The sequence below is a fragment of the Schistocerca gregaria genome, chromosome 1 (genome assembly GCF_023897955.1).
Source record: "Schistocerca gregaria isolate iqSchGreg1 chromosome 1, iqSchGreg1.2, whole genome shotgun sequence".
NCBI lineage: Eukaryota > Metazoa > Arthropoda > Insecta > Orthoptera > Acrididae > Schistocerca > Schistocerca gregaria.
The window spans coordinates 770,595,912-770,620,021 of record NC_064920.1 but is presented as its reverse complement, the minus strand read 5'-3'; the positions used below and the strand labels follow the sequence as shown (position 1 = coordinate 770,620,021).

General features: G+C 44.1%; 1 protein-coding gene across 1 annotated transcript in view; it reads right to left on the bottom strand.

Annotated features, from left to right (window-relative positions):
• The window catches only part of LOC126268318 (kinesin-like protein KIF11-A), a 186,430-nt gene that overhangs the window by 58,094 nt on the left and 104,226 nt on the right, over positions 1–24,110 (bottom strand). The window contains exons 7-8 of the mRNA XM_049973900.1: positions 7,790–7,972; positions 7,484–7,692 (exon numbers count right to left, since the gene is read on the bottom strand). Of these exons, the coding sequence (XP_049829857.1) occupies positions 7,484–7,692; positions 7,790–7,972 (392 nt within the window). The remainder of the gene's footprint in view (positions 1–7,483; positions 7,693–7,789; positions 7,973–24,110) is intronic.

The window sequence follows — 24,110 nt, the reverse complement described above, 5'->3', positions numbered from 1 at the left end:
AACACAAAAGCAACAGTTATAAAATAAAATAACATGTTACCAGATGATGTGAAGACCTTATACACAGAGCTGCTGTGAATACCAACAGCTACTTAGTAAGTGCTAACTAGCTAGAAAAGGTTAGGCATCATAAAGAGGACACTCCACCCACTATTCCACATACAATCTGCGATAAAAGCAGTTAAAATTGACAAACAGTGCATGTATGATCAGAAAAACATCATGCAAAGATAACAATAAATTATTAAAAAATTGAAACTTCAGTTAGCAATTAAAGCAAGGCACTGAAGAATAGTGCATGGCCTAATGTACTGAGGACACATGGCTCTGTTCTTGGAAAATTGCCACCTCATGGGGTGAGTGGAAAAACACCATTACTTATTATGAAGAAATGTTTCTCAAATTGTACACAACCAAACAGTTGCACAAGATTTTCATTCAAGCAGCAATCCGAGGCTGTTTGCTGATGATGCTGTGGTGTACAGGAAGGATTCATCGTCGAGGGACTATAGGATGATACAAGATGGCTTAATCAAAATATCTATTTTTTTGTGATGAATGACATTTAGTAGTTCAGGTTTTTTTGTGCCTCTTTTTGTCCACAGTTGCACACATATATTGTATAGGTTAACTGCCACATTTAGCAAATGTGAAAAAGTCTTATTAAGATCAGACGTGTTTTGATTTGTTTTAAAGTATCTTCAGTGGTCAGTGTAAAAATTTTGTTGTGATAATTAACAGGTTGCATGCTTTACTTGTTACTATAAACAGTTTTTATTCCTTTTGCTACTTACAAGTTTTATTTATGTTTATTCCATCTCTCTCTCTCTCTCTCTCTCTTATTATATATATATATATATATATATATATATATATATATATATATATATATATATATATATATATATATATATATTTCTGTGTGTGTGTGTGTGTGTGAGAGAGAGAGGGAGGGAGGCAAGAGGGGGGGAGGGCAGGGAGGCAAGAGGGGGGGAGGGCAGGGAGGCAAGAGGGGGGGAGGGCAGGGAGGCAAGAGGGGGGGAGGGCAGGGAGGCAAGAGGGGGGGAGGGCAGGGAGGCAAGAGGGGGGGAGGGCAGGGAGGCAAGAGGGGGGGAGGGCAGGGAGGCAAGAGGGGGGGAGGGCAGGGAGGCAAGAGGGGGGGAGGGCAGGGAGGCAAGAGGGGGGGAGGGCAGGGAGGCAAGAGGGGGGGAGGGCAGGGAGGCAAGAGGGGGGGAGGGCAGGGAGGCAAGAGGGGGGGAGGGCAGGGAGGCAAGAGGGGGGGAGGGCAGGGAGGCAAGAGGGGGGGAGGGCAGGGAGGCAAGAGGGGGGGAGGGCATGGAGGCAAGAGGGGGGGAGGGCATGGAGGCAAGAGGGGGGGAGGGCATGGAGGCAAGAGCGAAGAGGGGGGTGGCATGGAGGCAAGAGCGAAGAGGGGGGTGGCATGGAGGCAAGAGCGAAGAGGGGGGTGGCATGGAGGCAAGAGCGAAGAGGGGGGTGGCATGGAGGCAAGAGCGAAGAGGGGGGTGGCATGGAGGCAAGAGCGAAGAGGGGGGTGGCAGGGAGGCAAGAGCGAAGAGGGGGGTGGCAGGGAGGCAAGAGCGAAGAGGGGGGTGGCAGGGAGGCAAGAGCGAAGAGGGGGGTGGCAGGGAGGCAAGAGCGAAGAGGGGGGTGGCAGGGAGGCAAGAGCGAAGAGGGGGGTGGCAGGGAGGCAAGAGCGAAGAGGGGGGTGGCAGGGAGGCAAGAGCGAAGAGGGGGGTGGCAGGGAGGCAAGAGCGAAGAGGGGGGTGGCAGGGAGGCAAGAGCGAAGAGGGGGGTGGCAGGGAGGCAAGAGCGAAGAGGGGGGTGGCAGGGAGGCAAGAGCGAAGAGGGGGGTGGCAGGGAGGCAAGAGCGAAGAGGGGGGTGGCAGGGAGGGAAGAGGGGGGTGGCAGGGAGGGAAGAGGGGGGTGGCAGGGAGGGAAGAGGGGGTGGCATTGAGGGAAGAGGGGGGTGGCATTGAGGGAAGAGGGGGGTGGCAGGGAGGGAAGAGGGGGGTGGCAGGGAGGGAAGAGGGGGGTGGCAGGGAGGGAAGAGGGGGGTGGCAGGGAGGGAAGAGGGGGGTGGCAGGGAGGGAAGAGGGGGGTGGCAGGGAGGGAAGAGGGGGGGTGGCAGGGAGGGAAGAGGGGGGTGGCAGGGAGGGAAGAGGGGGGGTGGCAGGGAGGGAAGAGGGGGGGGGTGGCAGGGAGGGAAGAGGGGGGGTCGGCAGGGAGGGAAGAGGGGGGGTCGGCAGGGAGGGAAGAGGGGGGGTCGGCAGGGAGGGAAGAGGGGGGGTCGGCAGGGAGGGAAGAGGGGGGGTCGGCAGGGAGGGAAGAGGGGGGAGGTCGGCAGGGAGGGAAGAGGGGGGAGGTCGGCAGGGAGGGAAGAGGGGGGAGGTCGGCAGGGAGGGAAGAGGGGGGGGGTCGGCAGGGAGGGAAGAGGGGGGGGGTCGGCAGGGAGGGAAGAGGGGGGGGGTCGGCAGGGAGGGAAGAGGGGGGGGGTCGGCAGTGAGGGAAGAGGGGGGGGGTCGGCAGGGAGGGAAGAGGGGGGGGTCGGCAGGGAGGGAAGAGGGGGGGGGTCGGCAGGGAGGGAAGAGGGGGGGGTCGGCAGGGAGGGAAGAGGGGGGGGTCGGCAGGGAGGGAAGAGGGGGGGGTCGGCAGGGAGGGAAGAGGGGGGGGTCGGCAGGGAGGGAAGAGGGGGGGGTCGGCAGGGAGGGAAGAGGGGGGGGTCGGCAGGGAGGGAAGAGGGGGGGGGTCGGCAGGGAGGGAAGAGGGGGGGGTCGGCAGGGAGGGAAGAGGGGGGGGTCGGCAGGGAGGGAAGAGGGGGGGGTCGGCAGGGAGGGAAGAGGGGGGGGTCGGCAGGGAGGGAAGAGGGGGGGGGGTCGGCAGGGAGGGAAGAGGGGGGGGGTCGGCAGGGAGGGAAGAGGGGGGGGTCGGCAGGGAGGGAAGAGGGGGGGTCGGCAGGGAGGGAAGAGGGGGGGTCGGCAGGGAGGGAAGAGGGGGGGTCGGCAGGGAGGGAAGAGGGGGGGTCGGCAGGGAGGGAAGAGGGGGGGTCGGCAGGGAGGGAAGAGGGGGGGTCGGCAGGGAGGGAAGAGGGGGGGTCGGCAGGGAGGGAAGAGGGGGGGTCGGCAGGGAGGGAAGAGGGGGGGTCGGCAGGGAGGGAAGAGGGGGGGTCGGCAGGGAGGGAAGAGGGGGGGTCGGCAGGGAGGGAAGAGGGGGGGTCGGCAGGGAGGGAAGAGGGGGGGTCGGCAGGGAGGGAAGAGGGGGGGTCGGCAGGGAGGGAAGGGGGGGTCGGCAGGGAGGGAAGGGGGGGTCGGCAGGGAGGGAAGAGGGGGGGTCGGCAGGGAGGGAAGAGGGGGGTCGGCAGGGAGGGAAGAGGGGGGTCGGCAGGGAGGGAAGAGGGGGGTCGGCAGGGAGGGAAGAGGGGGGTCGGCAGGGAGGGAAGAGGGGGGTCGGCAGGGAGGGAAGAGGGGGGTCGGCAGGGAGGGAAGAGGGGGTGCGGCAGGGAGGGAAGAGGGGGTGCGGCAGGGAGGGAAGAGGGGGTGCGGCAGGGAGGGAAGGGGGGGCGGCAGGGAGGGAAGGGGGGGCGGCAGGGAGGGAAGAGTGGGGGCGGCAGGGAGGGAAGAGGGGGGGCGGCAGGGAGGGAAGAGTGGGGGCGGCAGGGAGGGAAGAGTGGGGGCGGCAGGGAGGGAAGAGGGGGGGCGGCAGGGAGGGAAGAGGTGGGGGCAGGGAGGGAAGAGGGGGGCAGGGAGGGAAGAGGGGGGGCAGGGAGGGAAGAGGGGGGCAGGGAAGGAAGAAGGGGGGCAGGGAGGGAAGAGGGGGGCAGGGAGGGAAGAGGGGGGCAGGGAGGGAAGAGGGGGGCAGGGAGGGAAGAGGGGGCAGGGAGGGAAGAGGGGGGGCATCGAGGGAAGAGGGGGGCATCGAGGGAAGAGGGGGGGCATCGAGGGAAGAGGGGGGGCATCGAGGGAAGAGGGGGGGCATCGAGGGAAGAGGGGGGGCATCGAGGGAAGAGGGGGGGCATCGAGGGAAGAGGGGGGGCATCGAGGGAAGAGGGGGGGCATCGAGGGAAGAGGGGGGGCATCGAGGGAAGAGGGGGGGCAGGGAGGGAAGAGGGGGGGCAGGGAGGGAAGAGGGGGGGCATCGAGGGAAGAGGGGGGGCATCGAGGGAAGAGGGGGGGCAGGGAGGGAAGAGGGGGGCAGGGAGGGAAGAGGGGGGCAGGGAGGGAGGAGGGGGGCAGTGGTACCATGTCCTGGCTACTGTGACATTAGTTGTAGATGATGGGGATATTACCTACTTTGTGGTGTCTATTTAGGGCGGGGGTTATTTTTCAATAAAATATTGCATTATTTTAAATAGCACCTGGTTGCTAAAGTTTGTCTGGTTATTTATTATGCAGATCTTGTTTTTTTTTTAAATAATTTGGAAGTTTTCTTGTAGGTGTACAAGATGTTTCTGTGGCTGAATCTGATTAGTTTAATGTCTTTTTCTAATGTAGTAGGATAATGGTTGAGTTAGTAAATGGCACATTTTTGGTAGATGTCCATTTGACCTATCTTTTTTAAAAATATCTCTACAGAGTCATTGCTTCGGTGTTCGATTTTTATTTCTCATTTCTTGAAGATGTTCCTAATTCTGTGTGACGGTTTATTTCCATATGTGAGTGTGTACCAGGCTTTCCATCGAGTTTCTATGTTGTTCTGTTGTGTAGTGGTGGTGACGATGTATGTGCTTCTGCAGAGAGATGTGGGTCTCTGGATTTGTTGGTGCTTTGCTTTTTATTTTTATGCCTTTCTCGATTTTTTTGTTCTGTTTTGTTACTAGAGATTCTTGGTATCCATTACTGTTTGCTATTTCAATAATTACGTCCAACTCCTTACATAACTACGGGCACTTACGTGATTGTTGTAATACTGTGTGTTGTGTTTTTCCTCCTGTAAATGATTACATTTCTTTGTAATTCATAAATCTCGGAAATTTATTTGGTCAATTTCTTCTGCCTGTAAAGTACCAGCACTCACTCACCCCATCCCCCCTAGTTGGAAAATATAAACACTGAAAGAGTGATAACAGACACTTCCATCACTATCACAACAAATGAGAGACAAATAAATCATTCAATAGCAGAACAAAACATGCAAAATGTTGACAGGACAGTACACAGAAGTGCAAATGTGTTAAGTGCAGAGAAAATGTTTTAATGTATGCAAACTGTTAATTACCAAAACAAAACTGTAAGAGAAAACCATACTGTCAGTGACCACTAAAGAGGCTTTAAAGTAAAGCGAATTGTATCTGGTCTTACTAAGACTTACTGAAGTTGCTAAATGTGGCAATTAACCTGAACAAAGCAAGTTAAAGTGAACGAGTAGGAGGAATAGTCCTGTAATGTTTGACTTGAGATGAGTAACGTGTTGCTTGAAACAATCATGTCACTTAAATACCTAGGTGTAACATTGTAAAGCAATATAAAATGTAACAAGCAAGTAAGGATTGTAGTAGGGAAGGTGAATCGTTGATGTCCATTTAGGAAAGTGTGCATCACCTGTTAAGGAGACCACACACAGAACATTAGTGTGACCCATTCTTGAGAACGGTTCAAGTATTTGTAATCACCATCAGATCAAATTAAGGAATACATCACCATCAGATCAAATTAAGGAATACATCAAAGCTATTCAGAAACAAGCTGCTAAATTTGTTAAAAGTCTGTAATCAACACGCAAGGATTCTGGACATGGTTCAGGAAGTCAAATGGGAACCCCTGGAGGGAAGGCGACTTTCTTTTCATGTATATATATTTACAATACTTACAGAACTGGAATTTGAAATTGACTGCAGAATTATTTTACTACTGCAAATGTATTTTTGTCTAAGGACTGAAGACATAATATAAAAGAAATCTGAGCTCATGCAGAAGAATTTATATCGTCATTTTTGAGAAAGGAGTAGGAAGGGAAATGACTAGCAATGTACAATATACCCTCTGTCATGCACTGTATGGTGGCTTGCAGAGTGTGTTTGTAGTTGAAGATGCAATGCAAGCTGAGTTTTAATTGGTGGTGTCAACTTGGTGTTTCTTACTGCTGGCTGTCGCCAACTAAAACAGAGATCATATTAGCCACTGCGTGAGGATGCAGAGTTGAATTGTACAAATAATCCACAACCAGTTCTTTTTTAATTGGAACCAAGAAATTGAGTAACTTTTGAACCCAAACACACACATTGAATAAAAGGAGACCCACTGAAAAGCAGAAACCTTGAATTGTTAAACAAACATACAGGGGGGGGGGGGGGGGGGGGGGGAGATTGCTGCTGGCTTTCGGAGTTATTCTTTGATGAGCTAGAGGATAACCCCTCCCCCTTTCACATATACACACAAAAAGGGCATTTCTGAAGGCAACCAAGTCTTTTTTGGTAACTGCAACAAATAACTCAACTCACTGCAAGGTTTACCCATCAGATCAACAGAGACTGCTGAAATTACACTTGTGTTATAGTCATGAAATAGGTTCAGTTATCTAATCGTGTAGCTTTGTTTCCAATGTAATTTGAACTGTTGCAGGAGCAGTAATGCAATTATTTGGCATGAAGGAAGCTTTAACAATAAAGGGCTTGTGCACTCTTGAGCAGCAAAATTAAGGAAACACACACAAATTGTCTCTCATGTACCAGAATGGGGTTCAAAAGAAACTTACTGGCCTGTTATCCTACAAGGTTTCAAGTGCTGGTGAACAAAATTCACACTTGCCAGAAGGAATAATGTGATAAAAAATAGTTCAAATGGCTCTGAGCACTATGGGACTCAACTGCTGTGGTGATTAGTCCCCTAGAACTTAGAACTACTTAAACCTAACTAACCTAAGGACATCACACACATCCATGCCCGAGGCAGGATTCGAACCTGCGACCGTAGCAGTCCCACGGTTCCGGACTGCGCGCCTAGAACCGCGAGACCACTGCAGCCGGCGTATGAAGTGACCTTCGAAAATTAATCAAAATCTTACTCTATAGTTTCACTAAAATTTTTTTGGGTTTACGACCGCATTTTTAATATATAAAACTACCAATGCTTCAATCCCTATTGCAATTGACATTCTTCAGGGTGTTTTTTGTTTTTAAAAAAAAGTCACTTGCAATAGGGACTGAAACGTCAGTAGTTCCATATATTCACAATGCAGTCACAAACCCAGAAAAATTTTATTGAATGTGAGAGTAGCTGAGGAAGTCTACGTTTATATTTCTCTACAGTTATTTATTAAGAGGCTACTGCAAGAGACCTCAGTGTCCCAATAATAGTTAACATTACCATTCAATTTTACCAGTCATTTGTGGTTGGAGAGAGGGGAAAATCTCACAGCTAGAATACGGAGGAGGGGGGGGGGGGGGGACTTATATATATAATTGTACTCATTGATTTCTGAGTCAATACATACACACTTCACTATTTATTCGGGGGGAAAGAAAATTTACCTTTTCCTGTCAAGTTTATCATGGAGCTTGTGCGTATCAACAGTAGAAGTATTTGCAACGGCAAGTATACTCTGTGCTTGTTCCATTAGCTGCTTCTCTTTGTCAAGTTGCTCTTGAACTGTTTCTGCGGCTAACTTCAAAGTATTCTTGGAATCCACTAGTTCACCTTCTGTTTCTTCCAAAGACATGCGAAGTTGGTTGCACAAAGCCTGTAATCATTTACAATTTAACTTATAGGTAACAAAATTTGTTTGGGAAAAAATATTACAAGAAGCAATTTTTTAGCTATACCTAACATCAACTTGCCTCTTTATCAGCCTTCTCCTTCTCCAGAACTTTAACAAGTTGCAGCTTTTCATTTATTTCTTGACGATTCAATTCCAGCTGTCGTGTCATCTCATTGTAATTTTCCAATGCAATATACACACCATTTCGTTCACGAGCTGCCAACAGGTCACGTCTCAGGCGATCAATTTCCTCAGTGTATTCCTGTAACGAATTATGCGGTGTATGAATGAATAGCCTAAGAGAATTCAGGAAAAATGGTATAGCTGCAACAATGTCAGACACATTCTATTGTTTATTAAGCCAATTTCAAACAATTCAATTCACATTTGTGAATACTGCTCTTGGACTCTCACAATTATACAAGCATAAAATCTTGAGGACAATAATTGAAATCCATCAAAGTAAATATTGTTTCTATAGCAACTCAGTTTCAAAAATAATCCTCAAACTCGTAAAAATTACTTGCAAAACACACACAAAAAGAAACTGAAAATGTGTAGTCCTACACACAGATTTTTCTACTAGCAACATTAAGAGGACCTGTATCCTGCCAACAGCCACAGGTGGCGTATAAATAGGGGGGGGGGGGGGGGGGGGAATAAGAAAAGAAAATAAGGCACAATCACACGCCACGAGATAAATTCCTTCTCTGATTCGGATGCTAGGGATTTCAGGTCATGCAGCCCTTAGTCCCTAGTTCTAATAAGGGTAGTGGGGAGCGGATCTAGCTCTTTATTTACAGACCGAGCTGACCGTATTTACATTTTCAAAAACCATTCCTGCAGAAACTCATGCAGCCTCACTGTTCATCACTTTCACAATGCACTGTAGTTAAAGAACGAGGCATATCGCGCGCTACACCGCAGCCCAGCGCCGCGCCGGTATGATTGCAGCGACGCCATCGTCGCACCGCCCCTAGCGCAGCGGTTTCACCTTGTGTGCAACGTAGTTGATGACGACTGTGAGCACGGCGGAGGCGAGCAGCACCAGCGTGGTGAGGGCCCAAATCGCCACAGCCCCAGAGCCCATCTAGGCGCGGCCCCATAGCTCAGCTGGTTCGCTGCGAACCGGCAGCCAACGCCGTTATGCGCTTACCGAGTGGCAGTCCCACACAACTACGCCCGCCCCTCCTGCCCCTCCCGCGGTCGCTCCCAAGCTGCGGCAGTGAATTTCGCGGAGCCTGCCATGCGCCGTCTCTTCCTCTTTAATCGTCGCGCTCATTAAAAAATGAATTTTCTAATGTCTTCGCTAATCTGCTTTGTTCTTGATAACTACTTATATTCAGAAGCTTTAGGTTACAGGGGGGAGAGAGAGAGAGAGAGAGAGAGAGAGAGAGAGAGAGAGAGAGAGAGAGAGAGAGAGAGAGAGAGAGAGGGGGGGGGGGGGGGGGTGTCCCGTTACATGGTCGTAAGAAACTGAGCTCTTGTAGTAATGGATGAAGTTAGGTGAGAAAATTGGAAGCTGCCTATTCAATAGAACCATCCTGGTATTCATCGTAAGTGTTTACAGGAAACAAATTCAATTCTGTTGTTCCCAAATACGGAGACGCGAACGTTTCACCATTCCACTTTATATACCCACGAAGCCTTGTTAAACGACTTTCATATAGCACAATACACTTAGCCCGCTTGGAAGTGACTCATCTTATATGACAGTGATCACATTTTTGGGGCAAATAACATGAATCACTTCCAGTGAAGCAACGAAAGTATTGTTAAAGGAGACTTTTCAGAATCATCAGTAGAACGTCTAAAGCCTGATTAAAGATAAAAAGCAGTGTTATAAAGCATGAAACAGTTTTATTATGCGTTTCACCTACGCTGTGTTTCTGAATTGGTCGCATGTACCATTTCTTCTTTAGCACCAGAAACAGAGTTACTTAAATCAGTTTCATTTTATACGCGATCATCATTCTCTCCGCTTGTTATTGGATAGAACAGATCTTTACCAGATAGCGCTGTGACTTATGGTTGTATGTAAAATGTTTTTTCTCTATATACGACAAAAATAAAAGGAATCTGACAACTTAAAACAGTACCTAATGATTACTTTCATCGGTTAGCATAGCATCCAAATATGCAGCTACTGACACTTCATCGGGAAGTATGTGTACAAATACAAATCATTACAGGCTAATTGGGGGAACTTCCTATTTTATTGGTTTTAATTGTTCAGCGGTTTCACAAGGAAAAGCATACCAGTTTCAAGTCATTCACACCAGACAAGTATCAGAAGACATTGTGTGCGAATCGGTAAAGCCACGCCAACAGATGGAATAACCACCAAACGTTTCTCAGAATCAAAAGTGAGTGACAACAATGTGGACTGAATTCGTTTTACCGAAACTAAATCACTACAGTCGACACCATATAAAGTTTTGTGACGTGTAACAATATAACTTCCGTACCAATAAACTGTCACTGACCACCGCACACGGAGTAAGTACCTACCGCTGTTTAAGCCTCTTTTGGCTGCAGTGCACCACATAGTTTTATGGAAACTGTTCAGCGGACAATCGCCCGTTTCACGTGTGTTACTTGGGATGCAGTAGAGAAAGTTCTCTCTTTCATATAACTATACACTAAAGTACGCTTCGTCAATAAAATGAGAAATTTTACTCTGGAAAAGGGCCGCCTCTTGAGCAAAATGATCTGAACGGTTTTTATCTCATCTAAACTGTACTTTTACAAGTCATCGTACTGTGTGTGAAGGAACTTACAGAGTAACATTACTATGTCCTCTTCTCTCCTTCCTCCCACATTCGTGACTGCGCAATAAAACATGAATGCCAGTGTCGCTCTGAAAGATCTTTCTTGACTCACCTTGGAATTTCGGGAGTTCTAGGGTGACTAATAAAATTCAATCGCGCGCTGACTTTGCAATTGAAATCAATGTGGCATTGCATTTGCCTACATCAAGTTTACACGGCTGTTCCACTTCAAATTGATCGTGCTAGATACATGGCGACTTATGCACAACATATATTGCTTTATGTGTGGTGCGCGGACAATCTTACCCTCCTGTGTTCCTCATGTGCAAATCTTGCGAACATTACGAAATCTTTCCTGTATACAACAGTTCACGGAACTTGTGAGTATACGACATTGTATCTTAATCGAAGTACCTGCCGGTACATCGTCTGGGGATATATCTTTCACAATTATCTAAAATAGAAACCTTTAGTCTGAACTACACCATAATAATACCTGTTTCCAGAGACTGAAGAATGCATTTTTGTCCCAGCTCCAGGACGCCGTGAAAGCCCAATACCTGACTGTCCTTCGATATTATTTGTTACAAATTACTGTAGGTTGGAGAGGTTTAAGTGCACACTGAAGGTGAAAAATTTGCCCCATCACAATAATTTACCTAGGTTTAACGGTGAAAAATCCACAATTCCAATAGCCATTCGTCTATAAATTTATCGGCAGAGAATATTAGAGAAACAGGGAAGCAACCAAAACTCCGCTTGTCGCTAAAATTTAGCGTTGCTGATTTGAACGGTAGCTTTATAACTTTATCGCTATTTTCAAATAAAAACTCTACGATTCGTTCATATATTTACAGGTCTAAACGAAGAGTCAGGCTTTTTAGTCACAGGCCATCAGCCGAGAGTGTTTCATGAAGGACCCACAGGTGGAAACAACTTTCACTACAGGTTACCAATTACGTTTGCCTTATTGGACAGTGCCGTCATGTTTCTCTCTCTCTCTCTCTCTCTCTCTCTCTCTCTCTCTCTCTCTCAAAAATCCAACCAATGGTATAGGCCCGCGTTTTTCAACCATCTCGCCTTTGAAACACACTAAATCGCGGCACCCGTATATAATGGGACAACTATGAGATATAAATGTTAAATTTATTCCGTAAGACTCTTGAATAGGAATGTATGAAATTGATTACTCTTAAGCGGGAACACAGAATATAAAAACATAAAAGTAGCGAGATACTTCCCCTGGCGATTTTTTGCAAAGCCGTTCTCTGTGTGGAAGAACGTTGTCAGACACTCATCTCGCGGTTCAACGTAGAGAATCCACACACACTAGTAGGACGATGAGAAAGAAACGATATTGCTTTATTCACGATATCCGGATATTCACTTTTGACAGATTCCAGAAACATATGGACAATTTTCTTTAAATTTCGATTTCAGGATGCTATTACGATATGTTACTCTTTTACGGAGCTATCATTCTGCTTTGGATAAGCTTTCCTCGTCAGGTGCAGTCATCCACTCAAAGCCAGTAGTTGATATCAGATGGAAAGTGTATGGATATCCCTTCTAGCAATTCAGGTTAGCATCCTTTTATACGTACCTTCATCTGATTTCTAGGGTTCTGTACTTCAATCGGTGAAAGCCATAAAGCAGCATCACTTTGTCGCCGCCTGTTAAAACCCCTTTCTGTTATGTACAGATAGGCGTATCGAGTTGAAATTTATGTCACGTACTATTTAAGCTTGTGTAAGTCAAATCACTCACAATATACGGCCATTCTTTCTCGAACGTTTTTAAGGAAACTATACAGCAATAAACTATTTTCGCGCATCTTTTAGTTTAATTCGTCAGCTTCATGATGAACAGGCTATCATTTCGTTAATGGTCATAGTTATTGTGATATTTCGATGGTAGGTAAACCACTGCAAGACATTCTTAGTTTGCAGTGAAAAAATTGGTACCGCTATGAATGCTGAGGGGATTAGATGAGGAAATGACACACTTAAAGTAGTACATGAGTTTTGCTATTTGGGGAGCAAAATAACTGATAATGGTCGAAGTAGAGAGGATATGAAGTGTAGACTGGCAACGGCAAGGAAAGCGTTTCTGAAGAAGAGAAATTTGTTAACATCGAGTATAGATTTAAGTGTCAGGAAGTCATTTCTGAAAGTATTTGTATGGAGTGTAGCCATGTATGGAAATGAAACATGGACGATAACTAGTTTGGACAAGAAGAGAATAGAAGCTTTTGAAATGAAGATTAGATGGGTAGATCACATAACTAATGAGGAAGTATTGAATAGGATTGGGGAGAAGAGACATTTGTGGCACAACTTGATAGAAGAAGGGATCGGTTGGTAGGGCATGTGTTGAGGTATCAAGGGATCACAAATTTAACATTGGAGGGCAGCGTGGAGGGTAAAAAATTGTAGAGGGACACCAAGAGATGAATACTCTAAGCAGATTCAGAAGGATGTAGTACTGGTAGATGAAGATTGCACAGGATAGAGTAGCATGGAGAGCTTCATCAAACCAGTCTTCAAACTTTTAAGGATATCGCCAACGGTTTCCAATTTCGCGAAAATTTAATATATTTAAAGCGCTCCATGAAAAACTCGTGTCAGTGAAAAAACTGGAATATAATATTTATAAGCTCCTCGTATCTCATAAATAGTTTGATATATGCAAATATGATTTTGGCAAATGATAGCGCGCAAAGAAGGGGTGTTTTGCCATACGATTGATATGCGAAATTTCCATATCTATCGTGATATTCAAACGACTTTAGTTTTTTCAGTGGAATAATGTAAATATTGAGGCACCGATAGGTGGTCAAACGAGAACTGCTGTAACAATTTAAGTGAAGAAACTACAAGTTTATATTCATACTATGAATGGCCTGTTTCATACACTATTGACCTATCACTCCGTTGTTAGTAAGACACTATTTCAGGATTCAGTCGCAATTTCAACTGCATTAGAATGTGAGATGAATATTTCTGAACTCTGCTGTGTTTTGACAAAAGAAGCAGATTTTAACATAGCAACAAGGGAAGTTATTTACTAGTCAAAACTCGTCACAGTCCTTCATGAAGCGATGTCTCTTGAACTGCCTTATTTGTATGGCTGACAAATCAAGACCAGTCCTGTTGCGCAACATTTTCAATGGCTTCTTTGGACAGCATTTCAATCTCACTCAGCGTAAGCTGCTTCTTGCTTTTGCCCCATTAGTTTTCAGCTAGGCCCATATACTCATCGGGTTTAAATGAGCATGGTACGGAGGAAGCCTGATTAAACTATTTCCTTTACCGTTAGCCAGTTCGTCGATAACGTAGCGTAAAGTTTTGGCTTGTACAGCACTACAAGTCCCATTTCCTTCGCCTCATACATGCTACGTTAAATTTTAACTCACGGAACATTTCTTTCTACCAGCAAAACATCCGGTTTCCTTCACTGCATTGTTGGAGCTTTATTTATCACAACAGAGCGACCGAGTGGTAATGGGTTTTGTTCATTACTACCGCCGAATTCCGAGGAATGTTTTGCGGCAGAACGTTATCTTTCCAGCCCATGAAGGTGTTCTCGGGCGACTCTTTTATTGAAAACGTCTTACTCAGGTGTACTGCATAGCAACTAATGCAACACCAACACAAAACACTTGCTCATAGTACCTGACGACTACAGAACACTTCAATGCCAGAAAATAGTTTGCAACGCGAGTTGACGAACGTTGGTACATCTAATGCGTGCTGTTTATTCATGGTCTGGCAATAGGGGTGCGTTGCCAGGCGATCCACTGACGGCGTGGTAGGTAAAGTCGGCTCGGCATTGGTGCTACCTAGGCAACGGCGTCACGCCCCTCTTCGATCAGCCAAACGTCAGAAGTAATAACTAATTTTAAACGTACTATAGTGTCAATACTGACCTTACGACTGATCTTAGAAGAAAGATTAAGAAAAGGCAAACCTACGTTTCTAGACAACTTAGAGAAAGCTTTTGACAATGTTGACTGCAATACTCTTTTTCAAATTCTAAAGGTGGCAGGGGTAAAATACAGGGAGCATAAGGCTATTTACAATTTGTACAGAAACCAGATGGCGGTCTTAAGAGTCGAGGGGCATGAAAGGGAAGCAGTGGTTGGGAAAGGAGTGAGACAGGGTTGTAGCCTGTCCCCGATGTTATTCAATCTGTATATTGACCAAGCAGTAAAGGAAACAAAAGAAAAATTTGGAGTAGGTATTAAAATTCATGGAGAAGAAGTAAAAACTTTGAGGTTCGCCGATGACATTGTAATTCTGTCAGAGACGGCAAAGGACTTGGAAGAGCAGTTGAACGGAATGGACAGTGTCTTGAAAGGAGGATATAAGATGAACATCAACAAAAGCAAAACGAGGATAATGGAATGTAGTCGAATTAAATCGGGTGATGCTGAGGGAATTAGATTAGGAAATGAGACACTTAAAGTAGTAAAGGAGTTTTGCTATTTAGGAAGTAAAAAACTGATGATGGTCGAAGTAGAGAGGATATAAAATTTAGACTGGCAATGGCAAGGAAAGCGTTTTTGAAGAAGAGAAATTTGTTAACATCGAATATAGATTTATGTATCAGGAAGTCGTTTCTGAAAGTATTTGTTTGGAGTGTAGCCATGTATGGAAGTGAAACATGGACGATAACTAGTTTGGACAAGAAGAGAATAGAAGCTTTCGAAATGTGGTGCTACAGAAGAATACTGAAGATAAGGTGGATAGATCACGTAACTAATGAGGTGGTATTGAATAGGATTGGGGAGAAGAGAAGTTTGTGGCACAACTTGACTAGAAGAAGGGATCGGTTGGTAGGACATGTTTTCAGGCATCAAGGGATCACAAATTTAGCATTGGAGGGCAGCGTGGAGGGTAAAAATCGTAGAGGGAGACCGAGAGATGAGTACACTAAGCAGATTCAGAAGGATGTAGGTTGCAGTAGGTAGTGGGAGATGATGAAGCTTGCACAGGATAGAGTAGCATGGAGAGCTGCATCAAACCAGTCTCAGGACTGAAGACAACAACAACATAGTGTTACGGTTTTGTATTTTACCAGTATCGATATCGATAACAAACAAGAAGTCTGTCTAAATCCTCGATTCCGCCGAAGGCTGAACTATATGTTATTCTACAAGTAAAATTAAAGAAAAGAGTTCATATAAACATACGATAAGCAAGTGTTGAGGTACGGAGTTACGGCTAATAAAAGAATTTGCCTGAAATTTAACAACTTCGCTAATATGAAGCCATTGCAAAACTATACAAGGTTTAAGTAAAGCACGATTTCCATTATTTTGTTGTTATTGCTCTGGTGAATCTAATAAAACATGTCCCAGACGTGTACCTGCAGTAGTTTTCCAGAACATACAGAGAAGCAAAGAAGTAATTTCGTAAAATTTTTAATTTAGTAACTATTTAGCCCTTTTTTAATTCCAGACAATAGCAGAAAGTTTTCAACGGAAGTTGTAGAAAATTTAATTTTGGAAAAATGATGGTAACAACGTTAATTGAAACTGTATGATTGTCAGCTAATCTGATATTATTAATACCATAGCAAACGTGAATTCCTGTTAAACCGGAAAATACGCTTTTGTTCTTTCACTGAATAATACAGAAAACTAACTCGTTTCAAAGTCAGCAACTGAAAGAAAAGAATGTTCAAATGTGTGTGTGTGTATAATCTTACGGGACTTAACTGCTAAGGTCATCAGTCCCTAAGCTTACACACTACTTAACCTAAATTATCCTAAGGACACACACACACACACACACACACACACACACACACACACACACACACACACACACACACACACACTTGCCCGAGGGAGGACTCGAACCTCCGCCAAGACCATCCGCACAGTCCATGACTGCAGCGCCTGAGACTGCTCGGCTAATCCCGCGCGGCTGACAACTCGCAAACGGTGGCCATCAACGACATAAACGTTTCTACATTCTTAAAGGAAAGTAAACAAATTTGCTCTGGATGTTCTGGAAAACTACTACAGATACACGCCTGGGACACATTTTGTTAGATTCGCCAGACCAATAAGAAGAAAAATGGAAATCGTGCTTTACTTTAACCTCGTACAATTCTGCAATGGCTTCATATTAGCGAAGTTGTTAAATTTCAGGCAACATCTATTATTAGGCGTTTGCGGACCTACGTTTATATGAACTTTTTCTTTAGTTTTGCTTGTAGAATAACAAAGTATCTGCATATCTTCGCGAATCATCCTATATATACAGATAACTCGTTACGCGAATTCTACTCGTACTAACGGGGATTTTTTTTTCCCCTTGTCTATTCACTCACCTGATGCGGTAACCGTAGCTGAAAAATCTGTTATTCGTAGATCGTTCTCTCCTGTAGTCGAAGTCCAAAGGGTGGGTTTTTACGAAAACGCGCTGATTTTATCACTTGTATGATCGTTTTATGCAGTCCTGCATAACTTAATTGAAAGTTAGTTGAAAATATCAGAGGTGCGCCAGCTCAGCGGACCAAATGGGATTTTTAAGACATACACAGTAAGGGAACTTATTAATTGTAAAACATGGAAATGGTTCGTAATGTTCTAGAATTATTCTAAGGTTGGCCGTTGAATAATTCTACGATCTGCACCAATTTCTTTACAGAGTTTTTCAAACGCTTAGTATTTTACAGGATGAGTTTATTACATAATTGATCATTGTAACAACCGTTTGAATGACGCCAAACAAACTATTTTCGCCTGCAGTGTTCACCATTAAATCCTCTCTAAGTAAAAAGCAAAGAGTAATTATTACTGGTCGGTTTTATGCCACGCGGAAGTTCTAGTGGGTTTAAAATCAGTTGCTACTTCAGACGTTTGGCTCACATGAGGGCACAAGACGCCGTTGCCAAGGTAACATCAATGGCGAGCAGGCTTTCCCTACCACACCGCCAGCAGTTCGGTTGGTAAAGCGCCCCTGTTGCCACGCCGTGGATGAACACTACCTTACCGTGCCGCGCATTACATGGATCTACGCACATTAGCTCTCGTTGTTAAGTGATATTTTCTCTTGCTGACGTGTTCTGCAGTAATCACGTATTGAACTAGTGTTTTGTGTTGGCGTCGCATTAATAAAAACAGTGCACCGCATCTAAACACTTTCACCAGGTGTGAAGGTAATGTTGTGCTGCATAATATTCCTCTGAATTCAACAATAGCAATGGACAATTCGCCACATCACTCCGATGTGATGGATAACGCTTCAATAATGTATGGAGGAAAGCTAATATTTTGCTGTGGGTACAAAGAAATTTTCCGTTAGATAAATGTGAAGATAACTTGTGTGGGGCGGAGTTCAAGGAACTTTATGTACACGCCAAAAACTCCAAGCTGCTAGGTCGATGCTGACGCTGAAAGGCAGTTTAATCAGGCTTCCTCAATAGCATCCTCATTTAAATCCGACTGAAAACATATGGGCCTACGTGGAAAATTAATGTGGTTGAAGAGACATGTATTCATTAAGGATTGCGACAAGTTTTGAATAATACGTAACTTCTCTTGTATCATGTTTAAACACAGCAGAGTTCACATGTCGATCTCACTACCATTCTAATGCAGTTGAGATTGTGACAATCTTGAAACGGAGTGTCGAGGGAAGACAGGTCGATAGTTATGAGAAAGTCCACTCTCACTAGTAAAATAAACTTTTGACTTCTTCACTTATAATGTTATAAAATCCACAGTGAATCTCGTTTCACCAACTACTGATGGTCCTTAAACCTTACACTATTTCATAAAAAAAACACTCTGTAGTTGCTTGAATATCGCGTTAGATATGGAAGTTTCGCATATCAATCATATGGCAAAATACTCTCTCTCCGTGGTATCAATGCCAAAAACTTGTTTCAAAGAATTTTGCGCAGTAGTTTTCCTAATATCCAAATCTCACATTAACTATGACCATGAACGAAATGATAAGCAGTTAATTATGAAGCTGACGAATAGACCTATAAGATGTGCGAGAATCAGAGTTTATTCCCGAATAGCGTCTTTAAAATCCTTTGAGAAGGATTGCAGACAGGCCGGCTTGCTATTTAGGCAGCCAAGCTAGCTTAACAGGTTATGCGTTCAGTACACGCCGGCAACTAAGCTACCCACCATCGCTACGTACTTACCTGGCTGAAGTCACAACCAATTTTACATGCACTGTAGAAAACCATTTATATATTCTGTCATTGCAGCGGTGCTATCAATACATATAGCAATGCAATCCGTCCACTTGGCCCCGTTATCTTGAAAGAAACTCTTAATAACTGCAAATCAGTTACGGTGGTGATGGTTTCCAGTTCTCGACAAAACGGGTATCGTTAAATAATTTCTGATCTACAAACAAATCTTACAAAAGATAGTAATCGAGTATTACCGGAAATGACAGCGCTTTCACCCAAATGTTAGAGCAAATTGAGTGTGTGTTTTCTATAACACAGCTTCGAATATCAAATGACGCGCCGATCATTTGACGATGATACTTTTGAAATTTGTTCACCTTCTTCCAGTCTCAACTATTTCTTTACATGCCAGTAAAGCAAGCTCTTAGCCTATGTTGCGAGGTTTCTGTTTCTTAACAATCATTACAGAAAATCTGAATGTGTCCAAGAGGGCTTTATCTGAGATCTCTAATAGTTTATCGATCAAGATAATGACTGAATGCAAGAGTTCCCAAGTTTAAGATACTCTCGGCTAGTAATTCCACTGACTGGGATAGTATTCTCTTCAGTACCACTCCGACGTTAGCGCCGATAATCGGCGGGGACCTTGTTTGGATATGCAACGGGCAACGGTGGGATACCATATGACTGCCGCCCCGTCATATTGCCCGACAACCATGAGTGATGGCGTGGGGTGTCATTTCTTTTCATAGCAGGACGCTTTTGCTGTCATTCGCACCACCCTTAGAGGACAGCGGTACATCGACGATATTCCACGCCCCGTTTTGTTCCTCTTCGTGACAAGCCATCTTCGGCACACATTCCAACAAGATAATGTCCTCCCGCATAAGGCGGGAGTTTGTATTACTTGTCCGCGCGCTTCCCCAACCCTACATTGGTCAGCAAGGTCGCTGTACCTCTTCCAAATTGACAGCGTTTGAAACATTAATGGGCTGCACCTCCAACCTCGGATTCTGGGAATCTAACGCGCCAATTGGACAGCATTGGGCATGATATTCCTCAGGACGTCTTCCAGCAACTATAGGTCACTACCAAGCCGACCCAATAACTGCTTGTATGAGAGACAGAGGTGGACCAAAGCGTTACTGACTTGCTCATATATGAGCGACCGTTCGTTTTAGAGTTGAAAGTAAAAAATTCATTATTATGATACATGTTTCAATGCATGTAATCACAGATAAAGATAGCCAATTTGCTATTCCAAGAAACGATTAGGCAATAATTTTTTTTATCTCCTAAATATTGTATCAGCGGAAGATTAGACATCAAAAATCTCACCACACCCCTCACATTTTTCAGAGATACAAATGTGTCGCGACACGGCAGTTGAACGCTGGTATATACAATCTAATTCCTGTCACCAGTTTTTTTTTTTTTTTTTTTTTTTTTTTTTTAAATCTGAGATGGCTAAATGGATGTCCGACTACATACAACTCCTAATGCCTCCAGTTCCATCCTCACATGATTCCCCTGTCATTAAAACTTATGTCTTTTCCGGAAGTAGTATGTATACGGGAAATAATGCTAAGTTGTGACATTTAAGAGTCACAGCTAAACTCAGCAGTCCCTATAACTGGGACTGGATGCATCAGTTCTAAGACTGGTGTAAGATAATGGCGTATAACCTTCAAGATGCCCAATTTAGTCCAGCACCGACGTGTTCAAACTATCTCTTTGAACTGAGAACTGAGAACAACTCTGCGTCTATACTGAGCGAGAAGCAACCGTTCTGAAGGCACTAGACTTCCAAAGGTGTTCGATGTTGATATACATATGGTGATCCATTGTACCTTCTATGAAATGTAATTTTCCAATACGTGCAGCGCTCAAACAGCCCACACCACCAGGGAGACACCACTGTGTTTAACCGTTGGCACAAGATTACGCGACATCTCCACCTTAATTTTATGCCACGCCATTCACCTGCCATCCGACCAGAATACGTTATATTTACTCTCATCAGAAATATTACTCTGTTCCAGAAGTCTTCCTTTTTTAATCTATGTTCCACCCCAAAATGAAGACTTTTCTTTCGATTCTGTTCCTGACCCAAAATTTCTTACGCGCTACCCGGCCGTGATACACGTTTTGAAGATATTTCTGATTGTGTTACCATATGCCTTCTTTCCCCCTAGACTCTTACTCCCCAGCCAACTTAGGAGCGCCGATTTTAGGTTTCTTCTTCATTTTCCTCATGATAAATCTCACGTCTGCATCAATCAAAGTGTGAAGGTGTCCAGTACGTGGTTGGTTTCTTAATAATTTTTTTTTTTTTTTTGCTCAAAGTCGATCTATTATCGACTGAACCGTCTATGTCTACCGACTACTTTAGCAATCTCTTAAGACTACTTGTACTCATTATGTAGGCGCAGAACAAGTTTCCTTTCTATCAGCGTCGTCTCACTACCCTTACAGCCCATGGTGCTAATTGAATTGCACTGTATCGGCGCCGTTCAGAACCACAACAGCAAACAGAGTGGGACCGAGAGCGGTTGACTCTAGCAGTCTAGTGTGTGCCGTGGGTCAGCGTTGAAACTCACTGCGCGCAGAATTTCGGCATGATCTGATGGACGAATACTTTATGAACTAGCTCTTGTATTACATTTTCTATTTTGTTAACCTTGTTGTCGATTTGGGTGTATTTCTTTCCTCGGTTTTCAACAAAATTGACTTACCGAGGTACATCTTACATGAGTGGCTCTTTAGATTTTGTAGACATTTCTTTTCATGCTACACAGACTGTTTTCTAAAAGACATGCAGCTAGACGAATACTTTTTTGGACTCACTGTAGCTTTACATGGAAATTTATTTGCTACAGAGATTGTATAATTTTTCAGAATGTAAAATTCAGTACTCCAACAAAATTATGTGCTTTTGTGTGAGAAATAGTAAAATGCTGCAGGCTTTGTTTAGTACAATAAAATAAACTGGACACATTTAAACACTTAAATAATCGTGAAAATGAATGTTATATGGCATACATTAAAAATTTTATGCGATTTTTGCCTTAAATCTCGGTTTAAACATAAGGGTATCAGAGCCTCCCCCTCGTGGTATACGTTACAGAAGTCATCTCGCGAGTTAAGGGTTAAGACTAGAACTCCGATGCGAGCTCGCAGCTAGTGAAGGCTGGTGTTATGCTGTTAAACCCGTCATGGCGTACAGTTTGTTTCAGTTTCTAGTGAAAAACTATCTACTGATGCCGAGGAGGCAAAAGAATTTTCTGTGAAGTTTCGAGAAATTGTCGAAGCAATTTAACTGTTACTTTGCCACTATAACGAGATAGGCCTAAACTACAAAATATGCTGCCAAACAAAACTCTCGCTGCATCAGGTAAAACCGTAGCAGGAACGAAACTGTAAAGATAGGATAACCGCTGCTCTTTGCAGCAACGCTCACGGTACACCCAAGCTACCGCAACTTGTACTGGCAAATTTAGGAAGCCAAGGGCGCTAACTTTACCTTCCTTGCTGGTTTATTACCGCAATAAAAAATATGCTTGGATGAACTGTAATCTTTTCCAACCTTGATTTTTCCACGAATTAGTTCTATCTGTTGGAAAAGATTTTAAACAAAAAAAGTTCCCTGTTTTTGCTCTGTTGCTAATAGGTAACGCACTAACATGCCCATCCATCCGGGGATGATTTAGTTAAAGGAATCGTAAGAGCTATCTACCTACCCTCAAATGTCACATCAGTTATCCAAACAATGGTTCAGAGAGCGACAGAATGGTTAAAGAGGCGATATCGTAAAAATACATCAGCTTAATTTTATGGAAGTCCCAAGTAAGTTGTGACGTACTTGCAGCTAAGAAAACCCTCAGCGTCAAAGCCCCTATCTATAAAACTGCTGTGTTTTTAGAGGAACTAAAACCTGACATGCTGCGAAAATTTTGGCGTACGTTTTGGCCGGGAGTTCTGACCGAAAGTGACCAGATAAAAGGCGAGCAAAACGACAACACGAAGGAAATCGTTAAAGATCATTGGTGAGGAACCTCAACGAGGACTGACGGTGGTATCAACCCCCTACAAACATTTCACACACCGACGGCAAGAAAGTTTTTGATACTGCCCTTCAGTACATCGAGTATAACTCAACCACAACATTTGTGGACATTTTGTGGACCGAGAAATGGAGAAACACTGCAAATAGGTCTATAATTTTATCTGCTAAACAAAGCTCTATGACTTTATTCACAAGTAATTTTTCACTAATGTATAGGCCACCTTCATTTTTTACAGTTCTGCACAAATGCACTGTATGTAGAGCACAATAAATGCATACTGTATAGTATTGCTCTTCCTCAATATGTATTAACAACATATTTCGTGCTATTTATTGCAATTTTTACTGTAGAGAACAATATACATGCGTAAAAATCATTTTTGAGTTAAGAGATTGTTTATTTTAACGTAAATCCGTGTTTTGCTTTAGTTTCTGGTGATTCGAAATTTTTGGATTTTTTGGGTTGGAGAAGTGACAAAAGTATTACATGAAGGGCCATAAAAACAACTTACTTTTTAGAAAGTCAAGAAGTAACAAGAATTAATAATTACCTGTAACTCCTATCACTCGACGAGAAACATAACTACATGCCCATATTACTGTTGTATAGACTATAATGGAATTTACTGGGAAAATTATTAACTTTCAATATAAGAATGCGTATGCTACTTTAATACAAGTTTTACAGGATTCTTCAAGCCGTTTTATCACAAGTAGTGCATTTTTTAGTTGTCACTATTCTTGCTAGGGTGCGATATTATCACACTAAAATAGGCTTGGCCCGTTCCCCTACTTGGTATTTACACTGCCTTGCCTTTCAGTTTTTGCGGAAATTTCAATAGCAAGATTATAAGCGTTATAAGAAGTACCGCATTCATCTTTCCAAGAAGCTTTCAAATAAACAAAGTATATTGTTTCATTTAATGAAAAATAAAATAATTGGAGTGACAATGCGGCTTTCCCTGAATATCGTTGGTAACAGTCGGTGCAAATTAACTTTAAAAGTAGAAGTACGAATTTGCTTAACTTTCTCCAAACACTCGTTTGCGTGGACCAGCAGCTCCAAGTAATATTGCTTTCAATTCTCAGGGCGGTGGGGGAAGTTGGGATGATTATGGTATCTGCACTGAACTTTTTTTTTAATCTAATACGGGATGGAAACATCGGCTTTGCTAAAATGCACGGAAAAAGTTAACTACCTTTCGCGATGATGATACACAGAAATTAAGGATGCTTATGATCTGCACAAGAGTAGTCATTTTATTTGTTAACCGTCCCGTTGTTTGGCGGTCTTCATAAACTAAAAATCTGCTGACAGTTTTTGCACAACGGGTCCTGTGAGTTACAAGCGAGCGGCGCGCCGAAAAGCGGCCATTGAATCCGGTTTGGGCAGTCTT